The 12871-nt window shown below is 40.3% G+C and overlaps 1 protein-coding gene across 1 annotated transcript; it reads left to right on the top strand.

The window, feature by feature from the left end:
- The first annotated feature begins 10066 nt into the window (after positions 1-10066).
- Positions 10067-11044, top strand: LOC142750732 (olfactory receptor 1468-like). Its single transcript, XM_075859716.1, has one exon. The coding sequence runs from the start codon at positions 10067-10069 to the stop codon at positions 11042-11044; it is 978 nt and encodes a 325-aa protein (XP_075715831.1).
- The last annotated feature ends 1827 nt before the right edge of the window (positions 11045-12871 follow it).

The following is a 12871-nucleotide window of genomic DNA, read 5'->3' as shown; positions in this document are numbered from 1 at the left end:
GAGAGAGGCATAAGAGGGGAAGGGGAAAGAAGGGGCGGCATTAGTGTCATGAGCGCTAAATAAAGTGGACAGAAGGACCTTCTGTGAGAGAGACAAACGCTTTGGCTGCAGATATACCCTGTACCCCAAAAGCTCTAATGGACTCTCCAGGGATTGTCTGTCAGGACTCATGACTGCAGGTCAAGAGAGTGCAACACTGGATCAGAGCAAGGAGTGTTCGAGGGAAAGAGAGCGTGAGACTAAAGTGAGAGAATGTATTGAAAATGCAATATTGGGCTGAGCTGTGACTCCCCTTTATCCCTCTTCACAGTTAAGAATATTGATCTGTATTACTGTGTCAATTGCCTGTATCCATGCAACCCCCTAAAGATTGTCTAGATGCATTGCATTTATTTGCACTATTTACAGTTGTTTTTAAGGCCCGGTCCTTAAAGAGGCAGCACATTATCACAACATGTGACTGTTTGTGGACGCTTGTGATACTCTGGACTGCCCAGTATCTCTGTACCGCCGCTTGGTTGTTAGTGAAATACGATAAATAAACTGGTCGGAAACCAGTTGTCGCCAAGTGTCCAAACTGACCATGAAAGGTAGTGGTATGCAACGATTAGGACCCATGGAGGTGCCATGGTTATGGTGGCATAACCTGCAGTGTGTGTGGTGCAACCTAGTCCCTCAGTTACAACTGAGAGAAGCCATGTGGTAGAGGGTGGCACCTCAGTGAGCCGCATGGTGATCATACCGTTGCATACTCCCTGCCACAACCAGTTCATAGTTGGACTTCCGCAGTGGTTGAGTTCTTCCAACACCTCTTCTGTATTTGTAGGCTTCTCCGCCATCCCCATAAGAGTTCTCCTTCAACACAGATCCTTTCTGCTAGTTCCCCTAAACCACCCATGGGTTCCATGAAAAGTATGGACCTGCTGTGGTCACAAGGGTGTAACACAAGTAAATATAGGGGGGGTCCATAGCAGATTTTGGAAAGCCCCCCTCCATCAGATCATAAAGCTTTATGAATATTTTTGTCTCCACTCCATTACCAGTGGGTTTTCTCTCCTCTTTTACATGTTCTCCTAGTTATCTGCTTTTCCCCACTTTATCCTTCAGTTCTATCCTTGCTTTTCTCACATGCTCAATCTGTTGGTGCAGCTGTTTTCAAGGGTGTTCTGCATTTGGCATAGAAAATGTGTTGTCAGTGTTCAGTAGGGTAGGCTCCTATTTTAACAGGTCCTATACAACCAAAAATTCTCTCCTAGACCTGCAGCGGCAGAACAGAAAGGGCTTCCTCATCATTGTCTTTTGTGTGATGTCCCACTCCATTCTCTTTATATGCTCCAGGTTGTAGGAGCAGCAGTCAGCTACAAACATCTACCTCATGCAGTAAAGTAGGGAATGGATATCTGTAGTTCAGACATTTGTGTCTCATCAGAGATTCTTGTCACTTGTTCAGACCATTAGAAGAAGCCATTCAGTTTGTCACTAGGGCTGACACCTGCATTAACAAGGTCGTCCCTCTCATTTTCATCTTTTAGCTGTTCCTTACTGTTATAGTCAGAATGGAGGAAGACATTCCTAGTCTGACTCCATGCTGTCTGTTTTCCACACCCTTCTTGTAAGTGTCTTTCCTCAAGTCCCAAACTACACGACAGCCGCCTTCTGCTCCATTCATAAACCATAAACAAAAATCTTGCCATTCCAAAAGTTCAACATGTTTTGTCTTCTTGTGAAACAACTGGAGGGTAATAGATTAAACCTAATGGAATTTTTAAAATAAAAAATGTGAGTATGCCCCCAAATTCCATGTGAGGGCAGAGAACACTGCTGTGAGGGTATCACATCAGTAATGAATCAGTGTTTTTATTTTTAACCACACAGAGTGTGTAAAGTGCCTTTACACCTGTAGAGATCCACAAAACAAGGATCTAGCACCTCAGGAGATGAAAAAAATTAAAATTAAGCCTGCACCTCTGGAGATGCAAAAGATCAACCCGGTGTCTCCAGAGATGCAGTTAAAACCTCTAAAATTGACAACAACAAAAAAAAAATAGAAAAAAATACAGAGGTTTACAAACGGGTGGTAACCTCCATCAGTTGGCCCGGTCTGACCAACTTCTCCTACGCTGGTTGGGCCTATGGGGCATTCAGAGACCTGGGTGGAAGGGATCATCACACATGTATGGCCTGGCATAAAAACTACCGGGGTTGTCAAGTCGATGGTCAAGTCGAGAGGGTTAATCAGATTATGGAGAACTATTTGCGGCACTTTATCTCCAGGCAGCATGACGACTGGGTGCAGCTGCTTCCTTGGGCTGAGTTCTCCTACAACAACCATACTAATGAGTCCACCACCTCCAGCCCATTCTTTATTGTCTACGGCCAACATCCACGAATACCTCTTCCTGTTTTCACTATGTCCCCGGTGCCTGCAGCTGACTCTACTTTCAGGGACTTTCTGCAGATATGGCAGCAGACCCAATCTTCTATTCTGCTGGCGGTCGACCGCATGAAGAGAAAGACAGACACAAGAAGACGAGAACCTCCCCAGTTTCTTCCAGGCACTAAGGTCTGGCTGTCTTCCATGAATATCCGGCTGAGGGTGCCATCTTGCAAGTTTGCTCCCACGCACCTCGGACCCTTCGAGATTCTGCTGCAGATAAATCCTGTCTCTTAAAAGATTCGGCTGCCTCCCACCATCAAGATCCCAAACTCCTTTCACGTCTCCCTGATGAAGCCTGTGGTCTTGAACCGCTACTCTAGGACTCCTAGTTCCGCAGTGGCTCCTAGCGGTCCGTCAGCAACATTTTCACCATGATATGTATATTTACTGTGCCACAAAATGACCTTTTAACCCCTTAGTCATCAGCCCATTTTAGGCCTTAATGACCAAGCTATTTTTTACGATTTTCCATCGTCTCATTCAAAGGGCTATAACTTTTTTACTTTTGCGTCAATATAGCTGTATAAGGACTTGTATTTTTAATGGCACCATTTTTGAGTACATATAATTTGATTAACTTTTATTAAAAAAATTTGGGGGAATAGAAAAATGCAGCAATTTCACCACTCCTTTTTGCGTCCTAAATTTACCCCGTTTACTGTGTGCTATAAATAAAACTATAATTTTATTGAGCGGGTGTTTACGATTGCAACAATACCAAATTCATATCGATTTATATGTTTTATGACTTTTACACAGTAAAAACACTTATTTTCAAAATTATTTGTTTTTGTGTCTCCGTATTTGAAGAGCCATCGTTTTTTTATTTTTCTGTCGTTGCAGTTGTTTGAAGGCTTTTTTTTTTTTTTTTTTGCGGGATGACTTGTAGTTTTTATTGGTACCATTTTGGATTACATGCAACTCTTTGATCACTGTTTATCATATTTTTAACCCCTTAATGACCGGGCCTGTTTGCACCTTAATGATCAAGCCAGATTTGTCAAATCTGGTATGTCTGACTTTATCAGAGAATAACTCTGTGAAAGTTTTGAATATCCAAGTAATTCTGACATTGTTTTTTCATCACATGTTGTACTTTATTTTAGTGGTAAAAGTAGACTGATACGATTTATGGAAATTAATGAAAACATAGAAAAATGGAAGAAATTTTGTAAAAATTAACATTTTTCCCTATTTTTAACTGCAATATGTCACATATGTACACACATACTGTACAATTTTTTTTAATTAAATATATATCTCTATCTCTTTACTCTATTTTGGCAGCACTTTAAAAAAATAAAATACATTTTCAGCAATTTAGAGGACTTACAAATTGAATAATAATTTTATAAATTTTGAAGTACATTTTGTTTTCCTGCACCAAGCCAGGTTTTCAGAGGCTCATAGGTCTCAGAATGATGGAAACTCCCCATAAACGACCCCATTTAGAAAACTAGACCCCTTAAGGTATTTATTTAGGGGTATAGGAAGTATTTTGACCCCACATTTTTTTGCTAAATTTAATGCATAGCAGGTGAAAAAAATAATAATTTCACTTTTTTCATAAAAGTATCAGTTTGAAGACCGATTTCTTTGTAAAGCGAACATGAAATCTATCACCCTCTTTCTTCTACATTTTTAGAGAGGCTTTGACCTGCCAGAACGGTAAAAACTCCCCATAAACGACCCCATTTAGAAAACTAGACCCCTTAAGGTATTTATCTAGGGGTATAGTTAGCATTTTTACCACACAGGTTTTTCACTAAATATATTGGAATTAGTCTGTAAAAATTAAAATCTACTTTTTTTCTGAAACAACATAGACATTTTTAATATTTACAAGGAATAACGAAGAAAATGCACCCCAACATTTGTAAAGCAATGTTTCCTGATTACAAGAATACCCCATATGTGGTAATAAACTTCTGTTTGGACCCACAGCAGCGCTCAGCAGGGAAGGAGCGCCATTTGGATTTCAGATTTTGCTGTAATCGTTTTCGGGGCAATGTCGCATTTGCAAACGCCCTAGAGAGACTAAGGCGGGATTCACACGACCGGGTCGTTCCCGAGCCCGAGTGCCGGCCGGTAAAATCGGCCATTCTGCCCGGCCGGTTTGCATAAAGTTATGCATCCGTGCCGGGCCGGGCAGATCCGGACAGTGACATCAGCGGCAGCTCCTGAAGGGGAATCCCCATGTGTTCGGGGATTCCGCTTCAGGAGTTTCCCCTGATGTCACTGCCCAGATATGGACAGAGACATCAAGCGCTCTGTCCAGGAGCGGAATCCCCGAAAACACGGGGATTCCGCTCCTTTAAGGAGCTAAAGTGCGGCTAGCACATAGCAGAGCGGGGAGATACCTCCCTGCTCTGCTATAGTGGCGTCGCTGCAGTAGTAGCAGCCGCAGCAGCAGCAGCTGCTGCTACTAGCGGCGCCATCGAAGGTGTCGCCGAGCCAGGGTGCTTTTAACAAGCAGGGGAAGGGAGCCAGCGCAGCGCTCCCTCCACCTGCTGTACACCCCGGCCCTGCAACACAGTGTACAGCGATGCCATTCGTCAGAATGGCATCAACTCCTCCTCCTCACATGCACTCTGCGCTGTGAGGAGGAGGAGATAGAGCGCAAGCTCCGGAAAACCCGGCCATCACTCGGAACACATTCCGGTGATGGCCGTGTAATACCCGGCCCCATAGACTTCTATGGGAGCCGGGCGGCCGGGTGCCCGGGCAAAGATAGAGCATGTCCTATTTTTTGACGGCCGGATTTCCCGGCCGTCAAAAAATCGGTCGTGTGAATAGCCCCATTAGGGGTCTATCATTCCTAATGCAGCCGGGTTCCGGCCGATTTATGAACGGCCGGCACCCGGCCGGGAAACCCTGCCGTGTGAATGAGGCCTAAAACAGTGGAAACACCCCAAAAGTGACCCCATTTTGGAAACTACACCTCTCAAGGAATTTACACAACCAAGGTGGAGGACAACCTGAATTCCCCTAAATTATATCCATAAGTGGTATCATGTATAGTGAGGAAAAGAGGGGCATACAATAGTGCCTATGACTATATGTACAATTAGCTATGACTCCTAGAATATCTAGAACAACAACCTAAAAAAATGGAGTCAATACACAGCTTTGTCTAATAAAAAATAACTTTTATTGATACAAAACATAAAACATGAAAAACAATTCACATGTTAAAATCAAGGATGACTACCACAGTGTGGAAAAATTGGAAGCCAGACAGAAAATATAAACAGCAATGTGTAGATATAGGAGTGTAATACTCTGTAGGATAGCACCAAAGGGGACTGGATGAACCAATCTGAATAGATATATGGGGTCTTTAAACATAATGCATGGTTGTAAACATAAGGAGTAAAAAAATGCCTAACCAAACCACACCTCAGTGTGGGAGAAGGCATGTAAATAAATGTTTAGAACCTTACCCATAGTGTGCTATCCAGCTGTCTGGCGTCACACCCGACGCGCGTTTCGGCGGAGGAGCCTTCGTCCTGCCTTATATCCTGCCTTTCCTGTTCCTCCTTTGATTGTGATTCTTCTCGTGTGGTTTCCTGGCCCAGCTACAGCTTCTACTATTTGATCCTGCTCCATACTGACCCTGGCTTACTGACTACTCTCCTGCTCTGCGTTTGGTACCTCGTTCACTCCTGGTTTGACTCGGCTCGTTCACCACTCTTGTTGCTCACGGTGTTGCCGTGGGCAACCGCCCCATTTCCCTTTGCTTTGTGTACCCTTGTCTGTTTGTCTCGTACACTTACTGAGCGTAGGGACCGCCGCCCAGTTGTATCCCGTCACCTAGGGCGGGTCGTTGCAAGTAGGCAGGGACAGAGTGGCGGGTAGATTATGGCTCACTTGTCCGTTTCCCTAGACCCCCATCATTACAGACAGTTTGAAATACTGACGAAAATGAACGTCATGATGCGCGATGTAGCAGCCGACCAGGACGTTCATTTTCGTCATCGGTCGTAAAAGGGTTAAAGGCAGATTTCACAGAAAACAGCAATTCTTGCATTGTTTATTGTTTTATAATTTTAAATAACTTTATAATTGTGGTCATTACGTAAGCGGCAATACATATATGTAACTCTGGCATGACCTAGCAGGCATAACTAGTTGCAGACCTGGGGGCCTTTATTAGGCCCCCGGCTGCCATAGAAGACACTGACACCCTGCAATTTTATTGCAGGATGCCGGTGGGGTGTGAGTAGGATCCCCCTCCCTTCAAAACCTCTTAGATGCGGCACTCGCTATTGAGCACTGCATCTGACGGGTTAAATTAGCGCAATCGATACTGATCGATCTCGCCATTTCGAGCAGGGCTGCTCCCTGCTACCTCTGGTATCTAAGACCAGTGAGATTTAACAGCTCCCTGCTCTATTTATTTATTCCGATGTAGCGCCGTAAAAATGCTTATGCATCGGAATAAAGCCTATTAGTGGCCTCCGTGAAAATGCATATTGGCGGTCACTAACAAGTTAACCCTTGTCACCCACTTAATTTGGCGGTTTATTTGCTTTTATAAAACTGTGCTGTTGCCACAGCTTTTATTATGTTTTTTGTCAGCCTGAGGAAGGGATCGTTGGATCTTGAAACGTGTAGCTGCTAATGATTAAATAAACACATGTAGAATATTATACTTTGCTTTGCATCAATATTTGAAAAAATAATCTCCCTCTGAGGGAACCTCTACTCCACCTGGAAAGGTAACTATCACACATGGATACCCAGGACAGCGCTGAAAACACAAATATCCAATATTTTTAGCCCTTTTGCATCAAATTTACCAATGGAGCCTTGGAGGCTCTGGAGCGGATCATCAGCAGCAGTCTTCTAACTTCATCACAGATACACATTCCAGGGCGTTGTGCCCCTAGAACGACTCCACCAGATGAGCATTTTTATCTATCTCATCTGTGCCCTCAGCCTCCCCACAGTTGATGTGCTATACGCACCAGTCGTCTTTCTTGCTTTTGTCTTTTTTTCTAGTTACCTCTTCTTCTCGTCCTACTACCGGCATTAGTAGGACAAGAATTTTGGTGTTTTTCACAAATAAGTACTGAATTTATTGATCACATTTTTCCACTAACATAAAGTACAATGTGTCACGAGAAAACACTAAACACTCTCAGAATCACTTGGATAAGTAAAAGCATTCCAAAGTTATTACCACATAATTTGACACATGTCAGATTAGAAAAAAATGGCTTCGTCCTCAAGGCCAAAACAGGCTCAGTCCTGAGGGGTTTAAAAAAATCCAGCTATATTTGTTCTCAGAAGTACAGTCGACTTTTGAATACAGTTGGGGCGACATAATCCCGACATAATCCAGCTAAACATAGGCCAAAGGACAGTTTATTGGCACCTGTTACCCTTTGAAGTCTATGGGCACGTCTGCGTAGTCGTCTAGAGATTTTGGAACACTGACATTAACATAACGGCTTTGATGGCCGTGGTTGGGCTATACATGAGTCACTATGTTTGATATTTAATGTGGACATTGCAGGTCCTTATATAAGGTTCATCTTTCTTGGATTTTCAGGTTATCTATAATATGCCTTGGTTTATAACTTTCCTTCCTGTACTGCTATGATTCTGTAATACAATTATACAGTGTGAATTCTGTGCTCTCATGGCCTACCTGACCAGGTGATTTTTATATTTTGTATTGTTCTTATTCAAGAATAAACTTAGGACAATAGTCCGGGAAATTGTATTTTATTTATGATTCAATAAATAGATATGCAAATTTGTATGTACCCCAATGAGTGCTGGATATGTCCTGGATTGTACGTTTTTCTTTTTTGTTTTTTCCTTGTATATTTTATATTAATTTAGCCTTAGTTGTAGCAATAATCTAATTTGTTTTTTTGCGTATTTTGGACCATTGTGGATTAGTTGTACCTTGGAATATGTTTGCTATGGAGAAAATTTATGGTAAAGACATAAAAACATGTCTTACTCTATTCGAAGAACGGTAAACATAATTCCATAAGGGCCAATTAATCCAGAAATACATTTACACAACTACATTTCCAGCATGGGATCAGAATTCCCCAGAACGCTATGATGTCATCGCTCCACTTTCATCTATAAAAGGGTCACAAATTAAAACATCACATCAGGCCTAAATTTCAATGACAGAAGGAATAACTGAGAGAAAACAAGACGTTTCTACAACATTGTTGATCAGAAGAAATTTGGAAAAAATTTTATTGAAAAACTCAACATTTTTCCTGAAGTTTCTTTACCCTTACAAGTGAGTTTTATTTTTATTTTTTTGTGATCATCCAAAAATCTAGAGCCCTTAATAATCTGGCACTTTTATGTCCCGTTTCTGCCAAATTAGAAAAATTTAAGAAATGTTGATCCCATATATTAAAATATATAAACAGTATGTCTTTTAGTCCATTTTAAAATACATCTTGCTTTTTTTGCTGCAGATTTACTAATTTCCATGAATCTTACCTGGGTCTGGTTACATATCAGATAGTGAACCCCACTGCCAAGCGTTAGGTTAAGTATCAGTGAGAAATTTCAATGAATTCTAATTTCTTTCGTTATAGACTTAATAGTGGAAATATTTAAATAGTAAGGTCGAAAAGGGCAAAGATACAAGGCGGCTATAAAGTTCAACTTATTCCTTCTCATTCCTAATATTCCTGGGTTGGGCCATATTGGATATTCATACATCCTACCTGTATTGCCTGTCTAGACTGTTCAGTGCTTTATGGCAGCTGCAATTAATAAGAGTTAATGGTCAGAGAAATGGGGGAGACCGGGAAGTTGTGTACAGAGCTTTATCTGTGTGTATAATATTATATCCTGCCTAAGCTCGGCCTCTATAATAGTACAATAGAGCTTTCTTCTATCATTAAATACCCCACTTTCTAAGAATAATCATATGACTCTGTTCATCTTGTCCCAGTCTATAAAGCAAAGCTGCCAAATGAATTGCAGAAAACTAAAAATGTCAGCCTATTGTGGGTGCTCCAGCGTGCCCTTTATGTATGTTTTTGGAGTATGGGAGGAAATCAGAGTTCTTGAGGGAAACCCACACACAAACACAGGCAGAACATACAAATTCTATTCAGGCAACAGTACCAACCACTAGGTCATCGTCCTGTCCATATGGATAGTCACATTAAAATAATAAGATCAACATTTATAAAAATATGATTATAATAAAAATCTTATTGAAATAATATGTCGTTTTCTGATTATACATTTCATAATCAATGTGTGAGTAAAAATATCTTCAGATTCCTTAAAGGAATAGGTATAATTATTATTATTTTTATTTTTTGTATTATATTTTTTTTCATTATTATTATTTTTTTATTGTTAGTAGTATTTTTAATATTTGTAATATTATAATTTGTATTATTATTATTAATATTATTATTTCTTACAAAAATATAAATCTATGTATTTTTTAAATGTAAATTTAACGATATTATAATTTGCATTGCTATACCTTTTTTGTTTTTTATTATAGCAATTTCAAAAAGATAATAAAACAATTTCTAATATATATTTTTTTAAATATCTATATAGGTAAAATCCCTGAAAACTTATAACATTTATAGAATTGCAAATCTATAGTCAAATCAAATGGAACATGAAAATTATATGAAAAATAGCAATTGCAGCCTGGCGTCTGTGATTCTGCTTTCAGGATTAAAGGGTTTCAAAACGTTAAGTACCTTCATATTTCTTCTGCTTCTGATCATCTACTGTGTGACTATATGTGGAAACCTCCTCATCATTCTAGTGGTGTCCAACAGCCGGTCACTCCACTCTCCCATGTACTTCTTCCTCACACAACTCTCTTTATCAGATATTCTACTCTCCACCACCATAGTACCCAACATGCTCCGTGTGGTGTTGTATGAAGGAAGTTCTGTGTCTTTTATCGGATGTTTGACACAATTTTACTGTTTTTCAGCCTCTGAATTATTACAATCTCTTCTCCTGACCGTCATGTCCTATGACAGGTATCAGGCCATCTGTAACCCTCTACATTACACCTCCGTCATGGACCTCACATTTTGTATAAGGGCCGTTGTGTTGTTTTGGGTGATCATTTCTGTTTTAATATTGATTAATTCAGTGACAATGAGTCGTTTACAGTTCTGTGGACCAAACATCATTGACCATTACTTCTGTGATAGAGACCCGATACTAGAACTTTCCTGCTCAGACACTTTTATCATAAAAGTAGAGGGTTTATTTTTGATTGTACCACTAGCAATCTGCCCATTTATTGTGATTATTGTCTCATATGTTTATATTGTCATCACCATACTGAAGATCCCATCTGTGACAAGGAGGCAGAAGACCTTCTCCACCTGTAGCTCTCACCTGGCTGTGGTGTCTATATATTATGGGTCAGTTACTTGTATCTATTTATTTCCAAATCAGAAAATTGTGAATAAAATCCTCTCCGTGTTCTACACGGTTATTACTCCTCTTCTGAATCCTATAATATACAGTCTTAGTAATAGAGATATTAATAAGGCTCTTACAAGCCTCATGAGTAAAACGTTTAATATATTCCAGGCGGGCCGGCATCTTAACCTTTGGGTGTAAAGTCTAAATAATTCTTCCTTATATTATTAACTTTTTGGATTTTAACCCTTTCATGCCGCAGCCCTTTTTCAGATTTTCATTTTCGTTTTTCCCTCCCCACATTCCAAAGGCCATAACGCCTTTATTTTTCCGTCGATATAGTACTATGAGGGCTTGATTTTTGCGGGACAAGTTGTAGTTTTTCGTAGCACCATTTATTTTGCTGTATAATGTACTAGGAAACGGGAAAAAAATTATTTGTGGGGTAGAAAATGAAAAAAACAGCGATTCCGCCATGGTTTTTTGTGCGCCATTTTTACGGAATTCACTGTACAATTAAAGCAACATGTTAATTTTATTCTATGGGTCAATACGATTACGGCGATACCAAATATGTGTCGTTTTTTCTATATTTTACTACTTTTACAAGTAAAAACCTAAGAGTAAAAAGAAAATATATTTGGTTTCGCCAAATTCTGAGAGCCGTAACGTCTTTATTTTTCCGTCAATTAAGTGGTATAAGGGCTTATTATTTGTGGAATAAGCTGTAGTTTTTAATAATTTTGGTGTAAATGTGATGGTTTGATCACTTTTTATTTCATTTTTTGTGAGAGATTAGGTGACCAAAAAATAGAGATTCTGGCGTTTAAATTTTTTTTTTTACGGCGTTCACCGCGTGGGTTAAATAATGATATATTGTAATAGTTCAGACTTTTACGGATGCGGCGATACCAATTATGTTTATTTAATTACATTTTTTACTATGCTCTAGGGGCAAAATGGGAAAAGGGGGGTTTTTTGAACTTTTAATTTATTTATTTTTACACAAAAAAAACAACTTTATTTAACTCATTTTTACATTTTTTATTAGTCCCCCTAGGGGACTTCAACCAGCGATCGTTAGATCGCTTGCACGATATACTGCAATACTAATGTATTGCAGTATATCGTGATTCTGACAGTCTCCTATGAAGCTTCATAGGAGTACCAAGATGGCGGACCTGGGGGACTTCGTCAGACCCCCAGGCAGCCGTGTGAACCAACGGCTCCCCCCGATCTCGCCGCGGGGGGGCCGTTGAGACATTACAAGGGGTCGTCCCCCTGTTTTTAGTAATTTAAATGCCACGATCTCTATTGAACTTGGCATTTAACGGGTTAAACAAGCGGGATCACGCTAAAGCCGGAAAGTGTAACCCGGAAGTGTTGGCTGTAACACACAGCCGACACACTCGCTCTATGGAGCGGACTCAGCCCGTGAGCCCGCTCCATATTCCCCCACCCGGCGTGCGCCGTATATATACGGCGGATGTCGGAAAGGGGTTAAGTGGACTATAGACATGTCTAAGGACACAGCCAGCGTCTGAAACGCGTAGGCACCGCTGATACTACTAACCCTCTTTCGTACTCTGGAATCACCTGCACACATATTTTTCACTGTTTTAAACTTTTCGTGGAATTAAAACTTGGAAGAAGTTTCCGTTTTAACAGATGCACAAGACTCAGCGCTGGATCCTTTTCCTACCTTCTTGTCTGGACTGGAGACATGTTTTTAATCAACATCCAAATGTTCTTCTCTGCGTATCATTGTGTTATAGATAAGCTTGCGATCAGTCCTAATTTTGGGGGAAACAATCCAGTGAATCATGCCGAAAAAGGGTTTCAAGCTAATTTTAATGAAAAGTGGGTGTTCCGTCATTTTAGGGCAATCCTGGTTGGAACTGAGTGGAGCTTAAATGTCTCCAATTTTGGTATTAAAAGTATATGAAGGTGATTTTAGCAATTGTTAGTAGGAGGATTTGCACTTGTTTTACACAATTTGTATTAAACATATAATAAAATTAGTCTATC

Source organism: Rhinoderma darwinii, chromosome 3 (genome assembly GCF_050947455.1).
Source record: "Rhinoderma darwinii isolate aRhiDar2 chromosome 3, aRhiDar2.hap1, whole genome shotgun sequence".
Lineage (NCBI taxonomy): Eukaryota > Metazoa > Chordata > Amphibia > Anura > Rhinodermatidae > Rhinoderma > Rhinoderma darwinii.
Note: the sequence above shows the minus strand (reverse complement) of the source record. Positions and strands in the feature narration are given on the sequence as shown.

Bases quoted from the DNA above. Each gene is read 5' to 3' on its own strand.
- LOC142750732 (XM_075859716.1), top strand. From the start codon at position 10,067: ATGGAACATGAAAATTATATGAAAAATAGCAATTGCAGCCTGGCGTCT.